Source organism: Oncorhynchus gorbuscha, linkage group LG05 (assembly GCF_021184085.1).
Source record: "Oncorhynchus gorbuscha isolate QuinsamMale2020 ecotype Even-year linkage group LG05, OgorEven_v1.0, whole genome shotgun sequence".
NCBI classification, from domain to species: Eukaryota; Metazoa; Chordata; class Actinopteri; order Salmoniformes; family Salmonidae; genus Oncorhynchus; species Oncorhynchus gorbuscha.
In genome coordinates, this window is record NC_060177.1 from 87,315,707 (window position 1) to 87,341,907 (window position 26,201).

Sequence of the window (26,201 nt, forward strand, 5' to 3'; positions counted from 1 at the left end):
TTCCAGTTCAACTAATTTAATTAATTAATCTAATTTAACTGATTCATTCTTAACATATGATATAACGACAACAACACACTGCCATAAACGCAAGGAGAAAAAAAACAATGTTTTATGTTTTATGCCACACAATTTTGAACAAATTCAGTCAAGACACCAACCATGATAAAGGACTAATAAACACTTAAATCAACACATCAGTTTGATTGAATATAACTATGATCCCCTGTTATATCTTATGTAATGACATGTATTGCCATGAAACAGCTGTAACAAGTTGTTGAGTGTAGGAAATTGTCACTGCTACCCTAGTTTATAGAAAGACAAATAAGTGAGGCATCTGACTGTGGAGGAGTTTAGGTGGACAGCCTTCACAGCGGACCAGTGGCAGATCTGGGGTAGTGGTAGCTCAGCAGGTCGATGGAATAGCATGTCTCACTGAATGGATACCCCATCCACCGGCCCAGCTGGTACAAGGCGTTCGCGTACCAGTGCATACCTTCCTGGTCTTCCTGCACCTGCCTCGGGGGAGCCAGAAGCCGGTCCCCAAGGAGAGAGAGGGAAGAGCGCAGGATGTGGAGGAGCCTGTAGGGGATGAAGGTGAGGTGAGCAAGCTGCTGCCGGCACTGCAGGGTGTAGCAGGAAACTAGGCGTCCGTCCACCACCAGGTTCCCCTCCACAGTCAGGGGAGCGTAGGCCCCTAGGCTCTCTGCCTCGCTCACTTCGGTCACACGTTTGGCCTCCAGTGATCCAGTGCTGGGGTCATGCAGGTAGATTAGGTGGCCCGGGAGGACATCCTTGGCGAACACCGGCACCCTGCGTGCGTCGCTGGCCAAGTCAATTGTTGTTGCGTTGTCGGGGGCGATGAAGAGAACATGGTCAGGTGTGATGTACAGGGGCTCCTCGGACCCCTCCGTGTCCAGCAGGAGGTAAAGCTCCCTTGAGCCGCTCCGCCGATCAAGCCACAGGAGGACCTCGCTGAAGGTGGGCCGGCCAGCAGCGTCGACCGCCAGCACCCTGTCCCCCACGCTCAGCTCTGCCATGGTTCTCCTGGATCCGTCACTGGTGAGCACCGTGGCATGGGCGGGGAAGCACTCCTCATCTTCCTCGCACACTGTGTTTATAGTGAATGCGTTTTTACTGGGGTATTCGGCCATGTTTCTCCTCACCTCACTCACAGTCATTGTGTTCCAGTATCTTACTAATTCCGGGTTCCTTGTAGGAGAACCTTCGGTCTGGAGGCTACAACCTGCCTCAACCCAAAGCTTGCTCAAGCACTTCATGAAATGGGGTCCACTCTCGTTGTCATAGCCACAATCCCCACTCTCTGGGGGCAGAAGAGAGAAAGAATGCAGGTTAGTCAAATGAATATTTACCTTTCAAATAGATTAATAGAAATGGATTTCCCTGAGTGGCTCAGTGGAATATTCTGAATGTGGCAGCTGGGAGAAACTCTGATGATAGCAATATTTGCACTTTAGGCAGGAGTTAGTCACTAATGCAACTTTATTTAACCATCTCAAGTGGTTTTTCTTTTGTGTGTGCTACATGTTTCCATGTGTTGCCACAACTGTTTAAATAAGGTGTGTGTTTTGTATTTATTCTTGAATTGTTTTGACATCCTGTCCACGCTATTAAATTGCAATCTCTACACAGTGCTCGGTTTCCAAGATGGCTTTCCTAATGTACTCTTTCAGATAAATAACTTTAGAACTACACTTCCCATCAACCCCTCCATCATAGACACATGAGCAAAACAATCTGATGGAAAAGGTTCTCGGGTTCTTCTTAAGGGTATATGTGAAGTCATCTTGGACATTGTGTACACTGAAATGTAATGACGTGAAACACATTTTCAGAATGTACACACCTTTTACTTAACAGTTGCAGCAACATATGAGAACATATAAAACACACACAAAAAAAAAAACATTTGAGTTCCCCTTTTTAAGCCCAGAATGACTGCCATTGTTCCATGGATTTTTTTCAAGCACTGCGGTAATAATTTTTCAACATAGTCAAATGATACTTCTGCACAGCCAGCTAGATACAGGTGGAGTCTTGTGTGACCCGGAAGTAGAAACCGCATGCGTCCACAAAACATATTGGTTTCAGAAGGGACATATTTAGAGCACAAATGGTTGTTGCAGTGCAATTTCACTACTATAGTGTGAGAGCTATTTGAAAAGACCGCCTGACATTTCAGCCTGTTTTGGTGCATAGGGGCTGCAGGGTAGCCTAGTGGTTAGAGCGTTGGACTAGTAACCGGAAGGTTGCAAGTTCAAATCCCCGAGCTGACAAGCTACAAATCTGTTGTTCTACCCCTGAACAGGCAGTTAACCCACTGTTCCTAGGCCGTCATTGAAAATAAGAATTTGTTCTTAACTGACTTGCCTAGTTAAATAAAGGTAAAATTAAATAGAGTTTTGGCCAGTGGATTAGTTAATAGACCAATACAATAAGAAAGATAGTTCCAAACCTTTCTACAAATCACAGCTAGTTATCATTTTCCCCTCCCCACTCAGACCACTCCCAGACAGACCTAGCAAAAATTCTTGCTTGAGAAATTGTTCTTTGCTAAGAAGCATTTTTTTTTAAACACAAAAAAAAAACATTTTAATTGAAAAACAATCACAGTATGGTACTTCAATGTTACCCATAAATGATTTGAAATTGAGATTTTCTTAGCCTTTAACATGCACATTTCATCAAATAATACAGTTATCACAAACTGTTCAGGTTTTTATAATGTTTTTTTAACCAGTAAGTTGACTGAGAACACATTCTCATTTTCGCAACAACCGGGGTAATGGTTACAGGGAAGAGGGATGAATCAGCCAATTGGGAGCAGGGGATGATTAGATGGCCGTGATGTTTAGATTGGGAAATGTAACCAGGACACCAGGGTTAACACCCCTACTATTACAATAAGTGCCATGGGATCTTTAATGACCACAGACAGTCAGGTCACCCGTTTAACATCCCATCCAAAAGACAGCAACCTACACAGGGCAATGGCCCCAATCACTGCCCTGGGGTATTGGAACACTTTTTAGACCAGAGGAAAGAGTGACTCCGACTGGCCCTCCAGCACCATCTGGTCTCCCATTCAGGGACCAACCAGTACCAACTCTGCCTAGTTTCAGACGCGAGACAGCAGTGGGATGCAGGGTGGTATGCTTCTGTTTTTTTTTAAAGGATCATTCAAAACATTGCATTTCCCCCAGTTAAGCACAAGTATTTTACTGGAGTAAGTTCAATTCAACCATTTTTAGTCGCAGAAAGTTTAAGGTCATGTTTTACTTAGTAAAATAATTCAGCGGGTATATGTGGTCCTTCTGTAGCTCAGTTGGTAGAGCATGGCGCTTGTAACGCCAGGGTAGTGGGTTCGATCCCTGGGACCACCCATACGTAGAATGTATGCACACATGACAGTAAGTTGCTTTGGATAAAAGCGTCTGCTAAATGGCATATATTATTATTATATATATTATATTTTGGATCACATTTCTATTTACATACAATTATTTAATACACTGTAATACGGCTGTATTTTCAGATTGTATTGTATGGTCAATTGCATATGACTTTGGAAAAATACATTTTACAACCTTTCTGGTGTATCAACGGTGTTATTATGCACCCTGTTCTCCCCTCTGAAAAATCAGTCTGAAAATGTGGGAAGATGTTTATAAATGTAGTGTAGGCTACCCTTGTCTTATGCTGACCTGTGTTTTACTATGAAATCTGTTGTTGTTGTGATTATTACACTTAGACATCCCATGTACTGGTCACATAATTTACTGCACTCAATTTTTTTTTAAATAAATATGTCAATATCTGGCTATTCCAAATTGGGGAGAAAAGATAAGATAATTGGCATTCTTTGTATAGAATGGATTGTATTTGGTAGCCTTTGTTGGTAGCCAAATAAAAAAATAACAATGGCCATGTTGACGTCCACTCACCGATGCAGTAGGGAAAGCTTGACCATCCAGAACTGGTACACTGGATCTGAGAGGAGACTTCAAGATTATAGAGTCGGTTACACGTTATATCGCATTTTTCTCCTTCAAAATTGGAGGCACAAAGTGCTTGGCCATTGGGAACTTCATAGGGATCACAGCGCTGTCTGCATTGGATCTGTTTGCTGCAGGTCAATGTTTCTGGTATGAACCTACATCCCATGACATCGCAGATGTGTGTCTGTTGAGAAACAAACCTTCCACTGTCGATCACTGATGCTGTCCATTCTGTATACACAACAGCAACAAAATACAAGAACACATGAAAACAGCAATGTAACACATATGTCATGGAAATAGAAATATAAAGACAATATCTGTCATGGAAACAGAAATATAAAGACAATATCTGTCATGGAAACAGAAATATAAACACAATATCTGTCATGGAAACAGAAATATAAAGACAATCAATATCTGTCATGGAAACAGAAATATAAACACAATATCTGTCATGGAAACAAATATAAAGACAATATTTGTCATGTAAACAGAAATATAAACACAATATCTGTCATGGAAACAGAAATATAAAGACAATATCTGTCATGGAAACAGAAATATAAAGACAATATTTGTCATGTAAACAGAAATATAAAGATAATATCTGTCATGGAAACAGAAATATAAACACAATATCTGTCATGGAAACAAATATAAAGACAATATTTGTCATGTAAACAGAAATATAAAGACAATATCTGTCATGGAAACAGAAATATAAACACAATATCTGTCATGGAAACAGAAATATAAACACAATATCTGTCATGGAAACAGAAATATAAACACAATATCTGTAATGGAAACAGAAATATAAACAATATAAACTCACCAGACTCATATACTCAATAACTCAATATTACATCAGAGGAATTTATATTACAGTACTTGGATATTAATATGATATTATGTATGTCTGGTGAGTTCATACTGCTGTGTATGTGTATCTCTGTGTTTGTTTAGTGAGTGTGTCTATGTGTGTGTCTACAATGCCTTTGGAAAGTATTCAGACCCCTTGACTTTTTCCACATTTTGTTAAGTTACAGCCTGATTCTAAAATTGATTTTTGTTTTTAAATAATCAGCAATCTACACACAATACCCCATAATGACAAAGTGAAAATAGGTTTTTAGAAATTTTAGCAAATGTATTAAATGTTCAAAAGAAATACCTTATTTACATAAGTATTCAGACCCTGCTATGAGAAGTGAAATTTAGCTCAATTGCATCCTGTTTCCACTGATCATCCTTGAGATGTTTCTACAACTTGATTGGAATCCACCTGTGGTAAATTCAATTGTTTGGACATGATTTGGAAAGGCACACACCTGTCTATATAAGGGTCCCACAGTTGACAGTGCATGTCAGAGCAAAAACCAAGCCATGAGGTCGAAGGAATTGTCAATAGTGCTTCGAGACAGGATTGTGCACAGATCTGGGGAAGGGTGTCAAAACATTTCTGCAGCATTCTTAAATGGAAGAAGTTTGGAACCACCAAGACTCTTCCTAGAGCTGGCCACCCGGCCAAACTAAGAAATTTGGGAGAAGGGCCTTGGTCGGGGAGGTGACCAAGAACCTGATGGTCAGTCTGACAGAGCTCTAGACTTCCTCTGTGGAGATGGGAGAACCTTCCAGAAGGACAACCATCTCTGCAGCACTCCACCTATTTGGCATTTATATTAGTAAAAGACACATGAGAGCGCGCTTTGAGTTTGCTGAAATGCACCTAAAGACAAGATTCTCTGGCCTGATGAAACCAAGTTTGAACTCTTTGGCCTGAATGCCAAGCATCACTTCTGGAGGAAACCTGGCACCATCCCTACAGGGGAGCATGGTGGTGGCAGCATCATGCTGTAGGGATGTTTTTCAGCAATAGGGACTAGTCCAGATTGAGGGAAAGATGAACGGAGCAAAGTACAGATACTTGATGAAAACCTGCTCCAGAGCGCTCAGGACCTCAGACAGGACAATGACCCTAAGCACACAGCCAAGACAACACAGGAGTGGCTTTGGGACTAGTCTCGGAATGTCCCTGAGTGGCCCAGCCAGAGCCCGGACCAGACCCGATCTAACATCTCTGGAGAGAACAGAAAATAGCTATGCAGCAACTCTACCCATCCAACCTGACAGACCTTGAGAGGATCTGCAGAGAAGAATGGGAGAAACTCTCCAAATACAGATGTGCCAAGCTTGCGGCATCATACCCAGAAGACTCAAGGCTGTAATAATCACTGCCAAAGATGCTTCAACAAAGTACTGAGTAAAGGGTCTGAATACTTATGTAAATGTCATATTTCAGTTTTACATTTTTTATAAATTAGCAAACATTTCTAAAATCTTGTTTTGCTTTGTCATTAAGGGGGTTTGTGTGTAAATTGATGAGGATAAAATATATATTTAATACATTTTAGAATAAGCCCCAACAAAATGTGGAAAAAGTCAAGGGGTCTGAATACTTTCCGAAGGCACTGTCTATGTGTGTGTCTGTATGTCTGTCTGTCTGTCTGTCTGTCTGTCTGTCTGTCTGTCTGTCTGTCTGTCTGTCTGTCTGTCTGTCTGTCTGTCTGTCTGTCTGTCTGTCTGTCTGTCTGTCTGTCTGTCTGTATGTCTGTCTGTCTATAAGTGTCTGTCTGTATGTCTGTCTGTCTATAAGTGTCTGTCTGTATGTCTGTCTGTCTATAAGTGTCTGTCTGTATGTCTGTCTGTCTATAAGTGTCTGTCTGTATGTCTGTCTGTCTATAAGTGTCTGTCTGTATGTCTGTCTGTCTATAAGTGTCTGTCTGTATGTCTGTCTGTCTATAAGTGTCTGTCTGTATGTCTGTCTATAAGTGTCTGTCTGTCTGTCTGTCTGTCTGTCTGTCTGTCTGTCTGTCTGTCTGTCTGTCTGTCTGTCTGTCTGTCTGTCTGTCTGTCTGTCTGTCTGTGTGTCTGTGTGTCTGTGTGTGTGTGTGTGTGTGTGTGTGTGTGTGTGTGTGTGTGTGTGTGTGTGTGTGTGTGTGTGTGTGTGTGTGTGTGTGTGTGTGTGTGTGTGTGTGTGTGTGTGTGTGTCTGCCTATCTGAACAACAAACCTATCTGAACAACTGCATTAGTATAAAAAATAATTGGAGCATACAGTATACTGAAGCTCAGTATTGGTATTATTCGTTTCATACAGTCATATTTATGAAGGGTGTCAATCATGTTGGACCACCAACTGTACATAAGTGCTGACTCACCATGACCAGGAAACAGATGTCCACAGACCGCTTTAGCGGCAGTTGAGTCTTCAACACAAACTTTGCTCCAACCGGCCTCGTCCACGTTCCCCTCAACGATCCCTGTGTAACCCGAGCCACTTGTCTGCAGCTTTACTTTTCTACATTTCACCTGTGGACTCCTGGGAGTCCCTGTCAGTGTTACAAACTCCAACTGTCTATCTGCACAGGCAAACCTGGCGTAGGGATCAATATTATGGAAGGAAACTCTCCATGCCACGATATCGCCAACTAAGTCATAAAGGCCATCTTGAATGTTGACCAGATGGAAGTCAGGCTCACAGGGTGAGGTTATCAATCCCCAGTCACCACCGTGGCAGGTGATGGTGCTGTCCTCAGAGGAAATGTGGTGGAAATGATCACATCTCAAGTACAGAGTGTCCCCTTCTTTGAAATTCCTTGTGCTACCTGAAGGTGAATAGAATTTACCATGAGGAACCTGGGGAGGGGCAAGGCAGGGGCTTGGTTTGCATTGCAGTATTCCAGCACTAGGGGGTGGGAACCACTCTCCTGATTCTACCTGGCATGTAAAGCTGGACACCCCAAAAAGATCGTACCCTGAGTCACAGCTGTATCCGATTGTAATGTAGTTTGAGTGTTGCAGGGAACGGTGAAACCCGTTGTTGATCTCCGGTGGGGTACTGCAGCAAAACGGAGGGGTGGGTTGAAAAGTACCGTAGTGACATCTGCTTTTGAAGTCGACACCAAGACAGATAACAGAGATAATTATGCCATGAGGAACATAATTGCCCCAATGGATGCAGCTTCTGGGGACACAGGGCCTATTCAAGTGTAGTAATAGGGCTGATGGTGTGCATTGAATTTCAGAGCTAGAGGTCAGCTGGTAGCCCTCCAGGCACTCAATCACCGCCACCGGTCCATCCGCTGTCATTTTCTCCTCAACGATAGTGCTTCCACTGGGGGCGATGAAGCCAAAGCATATGCTTAGAGTTTCTATTGGTGGGAAGACAGCCTTCTGACTTTCCATCTCTTCTATTACCGATGACACAAAGACCTTGAATGCACATTTGGGTTTTAAGTCGCGGATTTCCGCTCTAGCGTCGCTGGTGTTGAAGTGCGCCACCAGGTCACCACTGTCTTCTTCCACAAGCACCACGTAAGTGTACCTCTCGCTGTCGGGGTCAGACCCCACAGGGGGTGCCGCCCAGTTTATCATCACGCTGCTGTGGGTGACGTGCAGCACTTTCAGAGACACTGGCGGATTGGGTTTCGTTCTCTGTGCTGCCTCCCATAAAACCAACACTGGAACTTCACATCTTGTCAGGTAGAGCTGAAAGGTGTAAAGGACTCCAGAAAGGAGGCCAGTGATTTCCAATGAGGGGCTGTTACCCCAAGGTAAAGTGTCGGTGTGGAAAAGCTGGTCTGACACTTTTAAATGATAGCGGAACATTGACTCTGCCACACTTCCTACTCTCCCCAGAGCCATGTCTTCTACTTCAATGGCCGTCTCATTAGCACGTGTCACGCTGAAGGGCGGAAGGGATGAGTTAAAAGCCTTGAGGGAGGGGCTAATCTCAACAGCTGAGTTGAAGTAGGATGAGTCGGTCAGGGTGTTGTTTGCAAAGGCAAAGCTGATGTGTTGGTAAAGCGAGCGGTTGCTGCTCCAGTTGTCAAAAATCACAGTGAGCGAGTCTCTGCCAATCAGTTTTAGAAGAGGGTCTCGGTAGTGCATTGAAACAACAAGGTTTCCTTCTAAAGTAAAGAAGCAGGCGTCCTGGGGGGCGAAGTTACGAATTAGAACGCTATCTTCGATCCCATCTGAGGCGAAGTTGTCGATGTGTTTTACTCCGCTGCTGTCGTCCAGAATGTAAAGGTCTCTTCCTGGCCCCCCACACAGCAGGTCTGACCCGTGTTCCGGCACCAGACTGTCATTTCCGAATTTCCCAATCAGCTGGTTATCCTCGTTGTCGCCAATCAGCAGGTCGTTGAACTCTGTCCCAATCACCCTCTCCACACCAGTGAAGGTGTCATTTTCCGCGTCTGCTCCCCACCCCCTGCCTGAGTGTAGGTCCACCGTGACCCCACTGCCTGTCCGCACGTCTCCACTGAAGAATACTGTATCTATCCCAGGACCCCCGTCAATCCTGTCGGCCCCACCTCCCCCATAGATTAAGTCGTCTCCCTCGCCACCCTGGATTTCATCCTCCCCTTCTCCCCCCTCCAGGACGTCATTCCCGCCATCTCCGATGATGATGTCATTTCCTCCAAAGCCCTCGATCATCTCGCTTCCCTGGTGGCCATGGATATAGTCATTCATGTTGCCCCCGGTAATAAGGAAACTGCCGTTGCTCCCCGTGATGTAGTTACTGAAGGCAGTGGCGCCACGTATTCTAGAAACATTTCTGAATTCACTTCCTGATGAGGCACAGCTGATGTTGCAGCTCTTGGTGGAGGATGCCATGTCAATGCTGAGAACGGACTTGTAGGGGTAAGAATCACCATTGATTTTGAACAGAAATCCATCCAAGGAACGAACCAGGAGGTGCTGAAACTTCGGCCCCTTCAAGTAGTTCAGCAAGTGTACACGGACCGAGTCGTTCCTAGAGCGGGAGAACATGATAATGTGGGGTCCCTCCAGGAGAACTTCGACGTCTTCATAGAGGACCTGAAGGAAGAGGTTGTCCATTTTCATGTCTCCTGCCTCGTTGTCAATTTCGTTCTCATAGCCGTATGCATGGCCAAGGACATAGGTGTCTGACCCATTGCCTCCCCGCAGGTACTGGTACTTGTAAATGTTTCCAATGCCAGGGTCAATGAAGTTGTCCAAAGAGTTTCCAATCACAGTGTATGAACACTTGCTAGATTTGGCTTGGAACCTTTCCACTTTCCTCCAGGGCTCTTTGCTCAAGTCAAATATTTGTTTCTGGTCTATACACTCCTCCTTGCTGAGGTTAATTTCCATGGGACTCATGACGTCCTGGTCGGACTCATTGAGCGGCAAGGTGGAGATGATGCCGTCAGAAGTCTGCACAACCAGGTGTTGGAAGTTCTCACCCTGGAACCACTTCCACAGCACGACTTCAATGTTAACAACTGCCACCTTCAAAACAAGGTGTGGCAATCGAAGCTCTGTTTTGATTTCCCCCCAGGCATACTGGATAAACAAAACGTCGCTAGATTTGTCTTCTGCGAGATTGTTGATATGAGCTCCTCCGCAGCCAGACTTGATGACGTATTTATCACTGCCACCTCCTCCCTGCAGGTGGTCCCTGCCCCCGCTGCAGCTGAGGAAATTGCCCAGCACATTCCCGACAACGATGTCATCATAGGGGGAGTCGAAGACAGTCACCACGGTGTGGAAGTGTTGGTCAGTTTTGTTGAGGTTGACGGTGCTGCCATGTTGCTCTGTGCTGAGGTCGACAATCAGCGGCGTCTTTACCAGCCCACTGTCTTCACTTTTTGAGATGTAAAAAGTCACATGATCAGAAGACAGAAACGCCAAGTGTTGATATTGTCTGTCCGTGTTCCACTTTTGCAAATGGAAGCACGTTGACTTCGGCTCTTTTTCGTCTGTCACCTGAACACCATCATCCAGCAGTTCTGCACGAATCCTCTGGAAGGGCACGTGAAACACCACCAAGTCTACTTTCTGGTCTGTGGCGTAGTTGTTGATGATATCACAGCCTTCTGCTGGGAAGATCTCATAGGTGTCGGCTCCCTCTCCTCCTTCAAGTACATCTGCTCCCGGACCACCATTGAGAACGTTGTCCCTCTTGTTGCCTAAAATGCTGTCACTAAAATTGCTGCCCAAAACCCTGATTACACTTTGGTAAACCCCCTCCAGTCTGAGAGATATCAGACTTTGGGATTTGGTGTTGTCCAGAGTTTCCGGGACACAGTTAGTATGGAACTTGTGCCCCATAAGTCCTCTGTCTGCTATTTTAAACATGACGCCATCAGAAGACTGAAATGTCATGTGCTGATAGTAGTCAACATTACTGTGGGTAAACCAGTTCCTAATGGTGATCTGGTGCTTCTTCTGTTGTCCGTAAACGAGGAGAAGATCGTTTTGATTCCGGATACAATCAATGCGGCTGAAAGGTGCTTTTATCAACAGGTGATCCTCAAACAAATCGTGGGAGAAATTGTCAATCTCGGAAATGCTTCCGTCTGTGGGAAAGACGTAAAGGTCCCTCCCTTCTCCGCCAGAGAGCACCGAAGCCTGCGACCCGAGAAAGAAAATGTCATCCCCCCCATGACCGTGGATGGTGTAGCGATAGTTCCGGATCACGTAGTCCAAATCCAGGCCTCCATAAGCGCAAGGGTCTGAGGGAGCTGGTGGAGGCTGCTCTGCTGACGGTTGATGGAGGGCAAAGAATGAGTTGTCCTTGTCATTCCCATAATAGGTGCCGAACAGGGAGGAGCGGAGCAGGAGTTCTCCACAGATTACCTTTTTGGAGTGCACTGGGATGACCCACCACAGGTTTGCAGTCTTCTGGGTGTACAGGAACTGGCGAGACTCCCCCACCCCAAGAATGATGCTCTGAATGGCAGGGTTGTGGAATGTTTTCACAATGGTTTTGACCCCGCCTCGCCCATCATCAATGCCTCCAATCTGAATGGTGACATTGCCGTGGTTCGACAGCCGGACCGTTATCAAACCCCCGTATTGTGAGAGCTCCCCTTCCGTCAGGTCGATGGTGCTTACGTTACCGTCATTGGCCACTATTCTGTAATAGGCACCGGGGGAAGACAATTTCCGCAGAAGCTCTTGGTTTTTTCTGTATTCTTCATCCACCTCTTTCATCTGTCTCAGCAGCCCTCCAGTCCCAAAATCCAAAGCACCTTCCCCTAACCCTTTTAAAACAGCAGTCAGTTTCTGTATGTCATTAGCCCCCTTGGGCAGCCGGTCCAGCTCACTCACAACATCGCAGTAAAAATCACTGAGAGACATCCTAACTATGGTCAGGCCAATGATTATGGGCTCCAGAATGAGTGCGGCCGGAGGGAAGGCCACCTCAGCGATGGACAGCACAGTGGTTGACACGTCCAAGACTAAGTTTGAAACTTTTAAGCCATAATATTTCTTCTGTTCTGGGTCAGAGTTGTTGCTTGTCTGAATCGCTACAGAATCTTCAGCTATGAAATAGAATTGGAAACCCAAGCCAACGAAGGGAATGTCCTTCATAAATTGTCCAGCGGCACTCTCCTGAACTCTTTCCAGTGAGCCGCTTACTCTCTCCAATGTCTTCTCTAGACCCAATCTCTCTGCCCCTTTACGGATGGTGCTTTTTAATATGTTCTGGGACATTTTGGAGAGCTGTTGATTCATGCCAGTCAGCCCCCCAAGCCCGTGTAGAGACTGGGTGAGAGTGAAGGCACCTCTGGCTGTATCATTCTCTGCAAAAAACTTCCCCGCCCCAATGAAGCCAGCCACAATGCCATACACCGCCATGCCTCTGTTGATCTTGTCCAAGGCACCCCCACCTGACACTTTCACCCGACTGCCCTGATGCATGGCATTCTCTTCGATCTGCCGGGTGTAGAAGGTTCTGGACTCATCTAGAGGGAAGGAGACCAGGTGGGTGTCCTCTGGATTCCTCCTGCTTGCCACTTCAACCTCCACTTGACCGTCTTTAATGCGCAGTGACTTGTCCTTCACCACATACTCTTCTGAATTGCACACATTTCTGCGTCGTCGCCTCTTCTTATAACAACCATGTAAGTTCATATCTAGCTGCTCCCCAAAGCTGTTTTGGTCATTAAGCTGGTTTATGTTTGTTTCCAAATCGACCTCCATTTGGTTATTATTATTAGTAATTTTTCGCAAGGGGCTGCGAAACACGTTTCCATTTTCATAAGTAAACAAACATCTTCTTTGATCTTTTATGGTCATTTTATTCGTCATTTGCCCATGGTCCAAGACAGCAGGAAAAGGTTCCATACCCTTTTGCTCATAACTCCAGAATAGGTTTTCAGGAACATTGCCCATTTGGGTTTGGTAAACATTAAATGTGTCGGTTGTTGACAGGAAGGTGTCGTACGCCACAATCTTATGGAGCTGGAACCCTAGATGATTATTATTCACCTCCTTCATGAATCCAGTCATGTAATTGCTTGCGGCATCCGTTCCAGCATTGCACACAATGAATCGCATTTCAACTTGGGGTTGTTTCATATTGCTGACCAATACCTTCACCACATTAGCCAGTTCATGGTAATTCATGTTGTTGATGTTGTAGTCCACGCCAAAATGTTTCTGACCATAGTTTGTTAACTCTACCAGTTTTCTGTTACCATGAGAAATCAAGGTAATCTTGACTCTATCAGCGTTCTCAATAAGTGCATTGCTCATCCCATCTGGCATGCTAAGCACATGAAATGTTGTTTGACCGTTTTGGTCTATGTTTGCTTTCATAACACACACCTTAGCTGCTTTCCCTTTGATGTAAGAATCTGCGTAACTAATATAAGCTTGGTCATTGATGAAGACATCGGATGGCCCAAGCACTAAGTGAATTTCCACTTCATTTGGCCGATCAATGTTAACCTGTTGCCACTCCGGTCTGGAGTAAGGCCACATGGAGCCGCACCCCAGGACACAGGCTGAGAGGATGGCAATGAAAATGGAAAGACCAGCGGGCCTCATGGTGGCTATTCAACATTCACAAAAACTGCTTTCTCCTGAGAAAAGAAAAACACAGTAAGGAAAGATATTAAGGATTAAAGAAATTAAGAATAGATTCATGATATTACTGATTAATGATATTAAGGATATTTTAATGTCTGCTTCCAACTCATGCTCTCAAACACATAGATCTCCTGAACGCAGCCCACTTTCCCACCTCTTGTTTACTGACCCCTGCCTGTCTTGACCTGGATTATTACACCATTGTTATTGGACGTTGTCTGCATCTTGGTCTTACCTTCATACCTGATATAGTGTATTAAATGTTTTTTTCAATTAAACAACACATTCTACATAAATTAAGTTACTCTCTCAATGAAGTATCCTCCAGAAAACCTTCCTCTTCCTATCAAGGCCTGACCTATCCTCAAAAACACTTCCTCTCCCTATCAAGGCCTGAGCTACCTCCAGAAATCCTTACTCTCCCTATCAAGGCCTGAGCTATACCGTTAAGTGAATTCGGCGCATGTGACAAATACAATTTGATTTAGTATGATTTAAAGTGCTGCTGCTCATGGAATTGGTTGCTTGGACATGTTAATATTATTATAGATATTAAGAATAGATTACTTACATTAAGGATAGATTAATGACATTAAAGATAGATTACTGATATTAACGATAGATTAATGACATTAAGGATTAAGGATAATAAAGATAGATTAATGATATTAAGGATAGATTAAGGATATTAAGGATGAATGATATTAAATATTAATGATATTAAAGATAGATGAATGATATTAAATATTAATGATATTAAAGATTAATGATATTAAAGATAGATTAATGATATTAAATATTAATGATATTAAAGATAGATGAATGATATTAAAGATTAATGATATTAAAGATAGATTAATGATATTAATGATTAATGATATTAAAGATTGATGAATGATATTAAAGATAGATGAATGATATTAAAGATAGATTAATGATATTAATGATTAATGATATTAAAGATTGATGAATGATATTAAAGATAGATTAATGATATTAAGGATAGATTAAGGATATTAAGGATGAATGATATTAAATATTAATGATATTAAAGATAGATGAATGATATTAAAGATAGATTAATGATATTAAAGATAGATGAATGATATTAAATATTAATGATATTAAAGGTAGATGAATGATATTAAAGATAGATTAATGATATTAAAGATAGATTAATGATATTAAATATTAATGATATTAAAGATAGATGAATGATATTAAAGATAGATTAATGATATTAAAGATAGATGAATGATATTAAAGATAGATTAATGATATTAATGATTAATGATATTAAAGATTGATGAATGATATTAAAGATAGATGAATGATATTAAAGATAGATTAATGATATTAATGATTAATGATATTAAAGATTGATGAATGATATTAAAGATTGATGAATGATATTAAAGATAGATGAATGATATTAATGATAGATTAATGATATTAATGATTAATGATATTAAAGATTGATGAATGATATTAAAGATAGATGAATGATATTAAAGATAGATTAATGATATTAATGATTAATGATATTAAAGATTGATGAATGATATTAAAGATTGATGAATGATATTAAAGATTGATGAATGATATTAAAGATTGATGAATGATATAAAGGATATATTATGATATTAAGGATTAATGATATTAAGAATTACTCATATTAAATATAGATTAATGATATTAAAGATAGATTAATGATATTAAGGATTACTCATATTAAATATAGATTGCTATATTGATATAGATGCCATCAATCCACGGTTTCTGGTTAGGGAATGTTTTTATCGTTGCTATGGGAACGACATCTTCGACGCACGTTCTAATGAACTCGCACACCGAATCAGCGTATTCGTCAATATTCCCATCTGACGCAATACGAAACATGTCCCAGTCCACGTGATGGAAGCAGTCTTGGAGTGTAGAGTCAGCTTGGTCTGACCAGCGTTGGACAGACCTCAGCGTGGGAGCCTCTTGTTTTAATTTCTGCCTGTAGGCAGGGATCAGCAAAATGGAGTCGTGGTCAGCTTTTCCGAAAGGGGGGCGGGGCAGGGCCTTATATGCGTCGCGGAAGTTAGAGTAACAATGATCCAAGGTTTTACCACCCCTGGTTGCGCAATTGATATGCTGATAAAATTTAGGGAGTCTTGTTTTCAGATTGGCTTTGTTAAAATCCCCAGCTACAATGAATGCAGCCTCCGGATAAATGTTTTCCAGTTTGCAAAGAGTTAAATAAAGTTCGTTCAGAGCCATCGATGTGTCTGCTTGGGGGGATATATACGGCTGTGATTATAATCGAAGAGAATTCTCTTGGAAGATAATGCGGTCTACATTTGATTGTGAGGAATTCTAAATCAGGTGAACAGAAGGATTTGAGTTCCTGTATGTTTCCTTCATCACACCATGTCCCGTTAGTCATGAGGCATACGCCCCCGCCACTCTTCTTACCAGAGAGATGTTTGTTTCTGTCGGCGCGATGCGTGGAGAAACCCGTTGGCTGCACCGCCCTGGATAGCGTCTTCCCAGTAAGCCATGTTTCCGTAAAGCAGAGAACGTTGCAGTCTCTGATGTCCCTCTGGAATGCCACCCTTGCTCGGATTTCATCAACCTTGTTGTCGAAAGACTGGACATTGGCAAGAAGAATACTGGGAAGTGGTGCGCGATGTGCCCTTTTTCGGAGTCTGACCAGAACACCGCCGCGTTTCCCTCTTTTTCGGAGTCGTTTCCTTGGGTCGCTGCATGCGATCCATTCCGTTGTCCTGTTTGTAAGGCAGAACACAGGATCCGCGTCGCGGAAAACATATTCTTGGTCGTACTGATGGTGAGTTGACGCTGATCTTATATTCAGTAGTTCTTCTCGACTGTATGTAATGAAACCTAAGATGACCTGGGGTACTAATGTAAGAAATAACAATGTGCGGGAGCACTGGTTGGTCGGGCCAATTGAGGTAGTATGTTCATGAGTGTATAGTTAAAATGGCTATGCATATATAGATAAACAGAGAGTAGCAGCAGCGTAAAAGAGAGGTTGGGGGTGGTGGAGGGGGAGGGGGACACACACAATGCAAATAGTTTGAGTAACCTTTGGTTACCTGTTCAGGAGTCTTATGGCTTGGGGGTAAAAACTGTTGAGAAGCCTTTTTGTCCTAGACTTGGCACTCCGGTACCGCTTGCCATGCGGTAGTAGAGAAAACAGTCTATGACTGGGGTGGCTGGGGTCTTTAACAATCTTTAGGGCCTTCCTCTGACACCACCTAGTGTAGAGGTCCTGGATGGCGGTGGGGTGGCCAGTCCTCTTCTGGCTGTGCCGGGTAGAGATTATAACAGAACATGACCAAGATGTTCAAATGTTCATAAATGACCAGCATGGTCAAATAATAATAAGGCAGAACAGTTGAAACTGGAGCAGCAGCACAGTCAGGTGGACTGGGGACAGCAAGGAGCCATCATGTCAGGTAGTCCTGGGGCATGGTCCTAGGGCTCAGGTCCTCCGAGAGAGAGAAAGAAAGAGAGAATTAGAGAGAGCATATGTGGGGTGGCCAGTCCTCTTCTGGCTGTGCCGGGTGGAGATTATAACAGAACGTGGCCAAGATGTTCAAATGTTCATAAATGACCAGCATGGTTGAATAATAGTAAGGCAGAACAGTTGAAACTGGAGCAGGAGCATGGCCAGGTGGACTGGGGACAGCAAGGAGTCCTCATGTCAGGTAGTCCTGGGACATGGTCCTAGGGCCCAGGCCAGTTGAAACTGGAGCAGCAGCATGGCCAGGTTGTCATGCAGGTGAAAGAGGACCCAAACGCGACTTAACAGAAACAGAGTTTATTAAAGTCCAAAACGGAATAACAGAAATCCTCTAGATTTGTAGAGGGGAAAACAACTGGAGAAGCGGCCACAGACTGCAGGTCGCTTCGGGTAGGCGCAGGCCGTAGTCGACTGAGACACCTGCTCACACGCAGCATCTGATGAAGGCACAAAACACGACAGGACAGGGTGATACACAATCACGGCAAAAACACGACAGGACAGGGCGAAACGCAATCACAGCATGGTGAATACAATACAAGGAACCGACGGAACAGGAACGGATCACAAAGGAATAAATAGGGACTCTAATCAGGGGAAAGGATCGGGAACAGGTGTGGGAAGACTAAATGATGATTAGGGGAATAGGAACAGCTGGGAGCAGGAACGGAACGACAGAGAGAAGAGAGAGCGAGAGAGTGAGAGAGGGAGGGGGAGAGAGAGGGATAGAACCAAACAAGACCAGCAGAGGGAAACAAATAGCATGGGGAGCACAGGGACAAGACATGACAATAAATGACAAACATGACAGTACCCCCCCACTCACCGAGCGCCTCCTGGCGCACTCGAGGAGGAATCCTGGCGGCAACGGAGGAAATCATCGATGAGCGAACGGTCCAGCACGTCCCGAGACGGAACCCAACTCCTCTCCTCAGGACCGTAACCCTCCCAATCCACTAGGTATTGGTGACCCCGTCCCCGAGAACGCATGTCCATAATCTTATGTACCTTGTAAATAGGTGCGCTCGACAAGGACGGGAGGGGGAGGGAAGACGAACGGGGGTGCGAAGAAAGGGCTTAACACAGGAGACATGGAAGACAGGATGGACGCGACGAAGATGTCGCGGAAGAAGCAGTCGCACAGCGACAGGATTGACGACCTGGGAGACACGGAACGGACCAATGAACCGCGGAGTCAACTTACGAGAAGCTGTCGTAAGAGGAAGGTTGCGAGTGGAAAGCCACACTCTCTGGCCGCAACAATACCTTGGACTCTTAATCCTGCGTTTATTGGCGGCTCTCACCGTCTGTGCCCTGTAACGGCAAAGTGCAGACCTCACCCTCCTCCAGGTGCGCTCACAACGTTGGACAAACGCTTGAGCGGAGGGAACGCTGGACTCGGCAAGCTGGGATGAGAACAGAGGAGGCTGGTAACCCAGACTACTCTGAAACGGAGATAACCCGGTAGCAGACGAAGGAAGCGAATTGTGAGCGTATTCTGCCCAGGGGAGCTGTTCTGCCCAAGACGCAGGGTTTCTGAAAGAAAGGCTGCGTAGTATGCGACCAATCGTCTGATTGGCCCTCTCTGCTTGACCGTTAGACTGGGGATGAAACCCGGAAGAGAGACTGACGGACGCACCAATCAAACGACAGAACTCCCTCCAAAACTGTGACGTGAATTGCGGGCCTCTGTCTGAAACGGCGTCTAACGGGAGGCCATGAATTCTGAATACATTCTCAATAATGATTTGTGCCGTCTCCTTAGCGGAAGGAAGTTTAGCGAGGGGAATGAAATGTGCCGCCTTAGAGAACCTATCGACAACCGTCAGAATCACAGTCTTCCCCGCAGACAAAGGCAGACCGGTAATGAAGTCTAAGGCAATGTGAGACCATGGTCGAGAAGGAATGGGGAGCGGTCTGAGACGACCGGCAGGAGGAGAGTTACCCGACTTAGTCTGCGCGCAGTCCGAACAAGCAGCCACGAAACGGCGCGTGTCACGCTCCTGAGTCGGCCACCAAAAGCGCTGGCGAATAGACGCAAGAGTGCCTCGAACGCCGGGATGACCAGCTAACTTGGCAGAGTGAGCCCACTGAAGAACAGCCAGACGAGTGGAAACAGGAACGAAAAGGAGGTTACTAGGACAAGCGCGCGGCGACGCAGTGTGCGTGAGTGCTTGCTTAACCTGTCTTTCAATTCCCCAGACTGTTAACCCGACAACACGCCCATAAGGAAGAATCCCTCGGGATCAGTAGAAGCCACAGAAGAACTAAACAGACGGGATAAGGCATCAGGCTTGGTGTTCTTGCTACCCGGACGGTAAGAAATCACAAACTCGAAACGAGCGAAAAACAACGCCCAACGAGCTTGACGGGCATTAAGTCGTTTGGCAGAACGGATGTACTCAAGGTTCTTATGGTCTGTCCAAACGACAAAAGGAACGGTCGCCCCCTCCAACCACTGTCGCCATTCGCCTAGGGCTAAGCGGATGGCGAGCAGTTCACGGTTACCCACATCATAGTTGCGCTCAGATGGCGACAGGCGATGAGAAAAATAAGCGCAAGGATGAACCTTATCGTCAGACTGGAAGCGCTGGGATAGGATGGCTCCCACGCCTACCTCTGAAGCGTCAACCTCGACAATGAATTGTCTAGTGACGTCAGGAGTAACGAGGATAGGAGCGGACGTAAAACGTTCTTTTAGAAGATCAAAAGCTCCCTGGGCGGAACCGGACCACTTAAAACACGTCTTAACAGAAGTAAGAGCTGTGAGAGGGGCAGCAACTTGACCGAAATTACGAATGAAACGCCGATAGAAATTAGCGAAACCTAAAAAGCGCTGCAACTCGACACGTGACCTTGGAACGGGCCAATCACTGACAGCTTGGACCTTAGCGGAATCCATCTGAATGCCTTCAGCGGAAATAACGGAACCGAGAAAAGTAACGGAGGAGACATGAAAAGAGCACTTCTCAGCCTTTACGTAGAGACAATTCTCTAAAAGGCGCTGTAGAACACGTCGAACGTGCTGAACATGAATCTCGAGTGACGGAGAAAAAATCAGGATATCGTCAAGATAGACAAAAACAAAAATGTTCAGCATGTCTCTCAGAACATCATTAACTAATGCCTGAAAAACAGCTGGCGCATTGGCGAGACCGAACGGCAGAACCCGGTACTCAAAATGCCCTAACGGAGTGTTAAACGCCGTTTTCCACTCGTCCCCCTCTCTGATGCGCACGAGATGGTAAGCGTTACGAAGGTCCAACTTAGTAAAGCACCTGGCTCCCTGCAGAATCTCGAAGGCTGATGACATAAGGGGAAGCGGATAACGATTCTTAACCGTTATGTCATTCAGCCCTCGATAATCCACGCAGGGGCGCAGAGTACCGTCCTTCTTTTTAACAAAAAAGAACCCCGCCCCGGCCGGAGAAGAAGAAGGCACTATGGTACCGGCGTCAAGAGACACAGACAAATAATCCTCGAGAGCCTTACGTTCGGGAGCCGACAGAGAGTATAGTCTACCTCGAGGAGGAGTGGTCCCCGGAAGGAGATCAATACTACAATCATACGACCGGTGAGGAGGAAGGGAGTTGGCTCGGGACCGACTGAAGACCGTGCGCAGATCATGATATTCCTCCGGCACTCCTGTCAAATCGCCAGGTTCCTCCTGAGAAGTAGGAACAGAAGAAACGGGAGGGATGGCAGACATTAAACACTTCACATGACAAGAAACGTTCCAGGATAGGATAGAATTACTAGACCAATTAATAGAAGGATTATGACATACTAGCCAGGGATGACCCAAAACAACAGGTGTAAACGGTGAACGGAAAATCAAAAAGAAATAGTCTCACTGTGGTTACCAGATACTGTGAGAGTTAAAGGTAGTGTCTCAAATTTGATACTGGGAAGATGACTACCATCTAAGGCAAACATGGGCGTAGGCCTGTCTAACGGTCTGAAAGGAATGTTATGTTTCCGAACCCATGCTTCGTCCATGAAACAACCCTCAGCCCCAGAGTCAATCAAAGCACTGCATGTAGCACCCGAACCGGTCCAGCGTAGATGGACCGACATAGTAGTACAAGATCTAGATGAAGGGACCTGAGTAGTAGCGCTCACCAGTAGCCCTCCGCTTACTGATGGACTCTGGCCTCTTACTGGACATGAATTAACAAAATGTCCAGCAACTCCGCAATAGAGGCACAGGCGGTTGGTGATCCTCCGTTCCCTCTCCTTATTCGAGATGCGAATCCCTCCCAGCTGCATGGGCTCAGTCTCAAAGCCAGAGGAGGGAGATGGTTGCGATGCGGAGCAGGGAAACACCGTTGATGCGAGCTCTCTTCCACGAGCCCGGTGACGAAGATCTACCCGTCGTTCTATGCGGATGGCGAGAGCAATCAAAGAATCCACATCTGATGGAACCTCCCGGGAGAGAATCTCATCCTTAACCACAGCGTGGAGTCCCTCCAGAAAACGAGCGAGCAGCGCCGGCTCGTTCCACTCACTAGAGGCAGCAAGAGTGCGAAACTCAATGGAATAATCCGTTATGGACCGTTCACCTTGGCATAAGGAAGCCAGGGCCCTAGAAGCCTCCCCACCAAAAACTGAACGGTCAAAAACCCGAATCATCTCCTCTTTAAAGTTCTGGAATCTGTTAGAGCAATCAGCCCTTGCCTCCCAGATAGCTGTGCCCCATTCTCGAGCCCGGCCAGTAAGGAGTGAAATGACGTAAGCAACCCGAGCTCTCTCTCTAGAGTATGTGTGGGGTTGGAGAGAGAACACAATCTCACACTGCGTGAGAAAGGAGCGGCACTCAGTGGGCTGCCCGGAGTAGCAAGGTGGGTTATTAACCCTGGGTTCTGGAGGCTCGGCAGGCCAGGGAGTAACAGGTGGCACGAGACGTAGACTCTGGAACTGTCCAGAGAGGTCGGAAACCTGAGCGGCCAGGTTCTCCACGGCATGGCGAGCAGCAGACAATTCCTGCTCGTGTCTGCCGAGCATGGCTCCTTGGATCTCGACGGCAGTGTAACGAGCGTCTGAAGTCGCTGGGTCCATTCCTTGGTCGGTTCCTTCTGTCATGCAGGTGAAAGAGGACCCAAACGCGACTTAACAGAAACAGAGTTTATTAAAGTCCAAAACGGAATAACAGAAATCCTCTAGATTTGTAGAGGGAAAACAACTGGAGAAGCGGCCACAGACTGCAGGTCGCTTCGGGTAGGCGCAGGCCGTAGTCGACTGAGACACCTGCTCACACGCAGCATCTGATGAAGGCACAAAACACGACAGGACAGGGTGATACACAATCACGGCAAAAACACGACAGGACAGGGCGAAACGCAATCACAGCATGGTGAATACAATACAAGGAACCGACGGAACAGGAACGGATCACAAAGGAATAAATAGGGACTCTAATCAGGGGAAAGGATCGGGAACAGGTGTGGGAAGACTAAATGATGATTAGGGGAATAGGAACAGCTGGGAGCAGGAACGGAACGACAGAGAGAAGAGAGAGCGAGAGAGTGAGAGAGGGAGGGGGAGAGAGAGGGATAGAACCAAACAAGACCAGCAGAGGGAAACGAATAGCATGGGGAGCACAGGGACAAGACATGACAATAAATGACAAACATGACACAGGTGGACTGGGGACAGCAAGGAGTCATCATGTCAGGTAGTCCTGGGGCATGGTCCTAGGGCTCAGGTCCTCCGAGAGAGAGAAAGAAAGAGAGAAGGAGAGAATTAGAGAACGCACACTTAGATTTACACAGGACACCGAATAGGACAGGAGAAGTACTCCAGATAAATAAACTGACCCTAGCCCCCCCGACACATAAACTACTGCAGCATAAATACTGGAGGCTGAGACAGGAGGGGTCAGGAGACACTGTGGCCCCATCCAAGGACACCCCCCGGACAGGGCCAAACAGGAAGGATATAACCCCACCCACTTTGCCAAAGCACAGCCCCCACACCACTAGAGGGAAATCTTCAATCTTCTGTATCTGAAGTGCCTTGCCCCGTCGATGAGAATAGCGGCGTGCTCGGTGCTCCTTTTCCTGTAGTCCACAATCATCTCCTTAGTCTTGGTCAAGTTGAGAGATAGGTTGTTATTCTGGCACCACCCGGCCAGGTCTCTGACCTCCTCCCTATAGGCTGTCTCGTCGTTGTCGTGATCGGGCCTACCACTGTTGTGTCGTCTGCAAACTTAATGATGTTGGAGTCGTGCCTGGCCATGCAGTCGTGGGTGAACAGGGAGTACAGGAGGGGACTGAGCACGCACCCCTGGGGAGCTCCAGTGTTGAGGATCAGTGTGGCAGATGTGTTGCTACCTACCCTTACCACCTGGGGGCAGCCCATCAGGAAGTCCAGGATCCAGTTGCAGAGGGAGGTGTTTAGTCCCAGGTTCCTTAGCTTAGTGATGAGCTTTGAGGGTACTATATTGAACGCTGAGCTGTAGTCAATGAATAGCTTTCTCACATAGGTGTTCCTTTTGTCCAGGTGGGAAAGGGCAGTGTGGAGTGCAATAGAGATTGCATCATCTGTGGATATGTTTGGGCGGTATGCAAATTGGAGTGGGTCTAGGGTTTCTGGGATAATGGTGCTGATATGAGCCATTACCAGCCTTTCAAAGCACTTCATGGCTACGGCCGTGAGTGCTAAGGGTCTGTAGTCATTTAGGCAGGTTGCTTTTGTGTTCTTGGGCACAGGGACTATGGTGGTCTGCTTGAAGCATGTTGGTATTACAGACTCAATCAGGGACATGTTGAAAATGTCAGACTCCTGCCAGTTGGGCAGCACCTGCCCGGAACATTCGTCCTGGTAATCCGTCTGGCCCCGCAGCCTTGTGTATGTTGACCTGTTTAAAGGTCTTACGTCGGCTATGGAGAGCGTGATCACACAGTCGTCCGGAACAGCTGGTGCTCTCATGCATGCATCAGTGTTGCTTGCCTCGAAGAGCGTAAAAAAATGATGTAGCTAGTCTGGTAGGCTTGTGTCACTGGGCAGCTCTCGGCTGTGCTTCCCCTTGTAGTCTGTAATAGTTTTCAAGCCCTGCCACATCCGACGAGCGTCAGAGCCAGTGTAGTATGATTCAATCTTAGCCCTGTATTGACGCTTTGCCTGTTTGATGGTTTGTCACAGGGCATAGCGGGATTCTTGTCAGTTTCCGGGTTAGAGTGCCATTTAGCTCAGTGCGAATGTTGCCTGTAATCCATTGCTTCTGGTTGGGGTATGTATGTACAGTCACTATGGGGATGACTTCCTCAATGCACTTATTGATAAAGCCAGTGACTGATGTGGTGTATTCCTCAATGTCATCGGAAGAATCCCGGAACATGTTCCAGTCTGTGATAGCAAAACAGTCCTGTAGTTTAGCATCTGCTTCATCTGACCATTTTTTATAGACCGAGTCACTGGTGCTTCCTGCTTTAATTTTTGCTTGTAAGCAGGAATCAGGAGGATAGAGTTGTGGTCGGATTTACCAAATGGAGGGCGAGTTACTATCATTCTAATATCAATTAATGTATCTTTAATATGAATAATCCTTTTTATCATTAATCCTTAATATCATTAATCTATATTTAATATCATTAATCTTTAATATTACGAAGCTATCTTCCGGGGGGGGTTTTATCCTAAAAAACTCCCTAGTCCTTGCCAATGACAAGCATATACATAACATGATGCAGCCACCACCATGCTTGAAAATATGAAGTGGTACTCAGTTACGTGTTGGATTTGCCATTAAGCTTTGTATTTAGGACATAAAGTTAATTTCTTTGCCACATGTTTTGTAGTTTTACTTTAGTGACTTATTGCAAACAGGATGCATGTTTTGGAATATTTGTATTCTGTACAGGCTTCCTCCTTTTCACTCCATCATTTAGGTTAGTATTGTGGAATAACTACAATGTTGTTGATCCATCCTCAGTTTTCTCCAATCACAGCCATTAAACTGTGTAACTGTGTAATTGTTTTAAAGTCACCATTGGCCTCATTGTGTAATCCCTGAGCAGTTTCCTTCCTCTCCGTCAAACTGAGTTAGGAAGGACGGCTGTATCTTTGTAGTGACTGGATATATTGCTACACCATCCAAAGTGGAATTGTTTTAAGTCGGTCATACCAAGGATAATTTAGCTATTTGATTTTTAATGTTTTACTCTCTTGAATGGACACACAACCAATAAAATGAGGTTGCATTTCTTGAGCCAAGAACCAATTACTGGTGCAGGGATTTTCAAGGCAATATATGTTTTTAGATGAAATCTAACAGAAATGAAGCTACTCTTACCTTTATGAAGGTAAACAAGTTGATATGTGTTCCTGCATTGAAGGTTCTGCACTGTGTTCTCTCTCTCTCTGAGTGTGTCAGTTTTCCGGAGTTAATGATAAAGTGTTTCGAATCACATTGGTTTTTATATGAAGCTTGCTATTTGGCTGTGGGTTGGTCTAAAACCCTCTGGAGTCAAAACAGGGGTGGAAGATTGAAAAACATGTTTTCTGAAAAGAGAACAAAGGGGAGGGGTTGAGGGGAGAAGATCTTTGACTTGGGCTTGCGAGAGAAGAGCCTCTTTACCTTTTTTCTCTCTCTCTCTACAAATCATTTATTATTTTGACTCTATACTCCAAAAAACAATCAAAAGGGTAGGCTGTCGGCTTTAATCAGAGGGTATTTTCATCAATATCAGGTGAACCGTTTAGAAATTACAGCACTTTTTGTGCATAGTCC

At 45.2% G+C, this 26,201-nt stretch overlaps 1 protein-coding gene across 2 annotated transcripts; it reads right to left on the reverse strand.

Moving 5' to 3' along the window:
* LOC124036624 lies at positions 1 to 25,905 on the reverse strand. 2 transcript variants are annotated; one of them, XM_046351436.1, is made up of 4 exons: positions 25,764 to 25,905; positions 7,245 to 13,928; positions 3,969 to 4,253; positions 1 to 1,327 (listed from the first exon to the last, which is right to left on the reverse strand). In XM_046351436.1, exons 2-4 carry the CDS (start codon positions 13,891 to 13,893, stop codon positions 372 to 374), a joined length of 7,890 nt encoding a protein of 2,629 aa, XP_046207392.1. In that variant the 5' UTR covers positions 13,894 to 13,928; positions 25,764 to 25,905; the 3' UTR covers positions 1 to 371. The 2 variants fall into 2 exon arrangements, with proteins under 2 accessions (XP_046207392.1, XP_046207393.1); XM_046351437.1 differs by lacking the exon at positions 25,764 to 25,905 and adding an exon at positions 17,040 to 17,077.
* Positions 25,906 to 26,201: the final 296 nt, after the last annotated feature.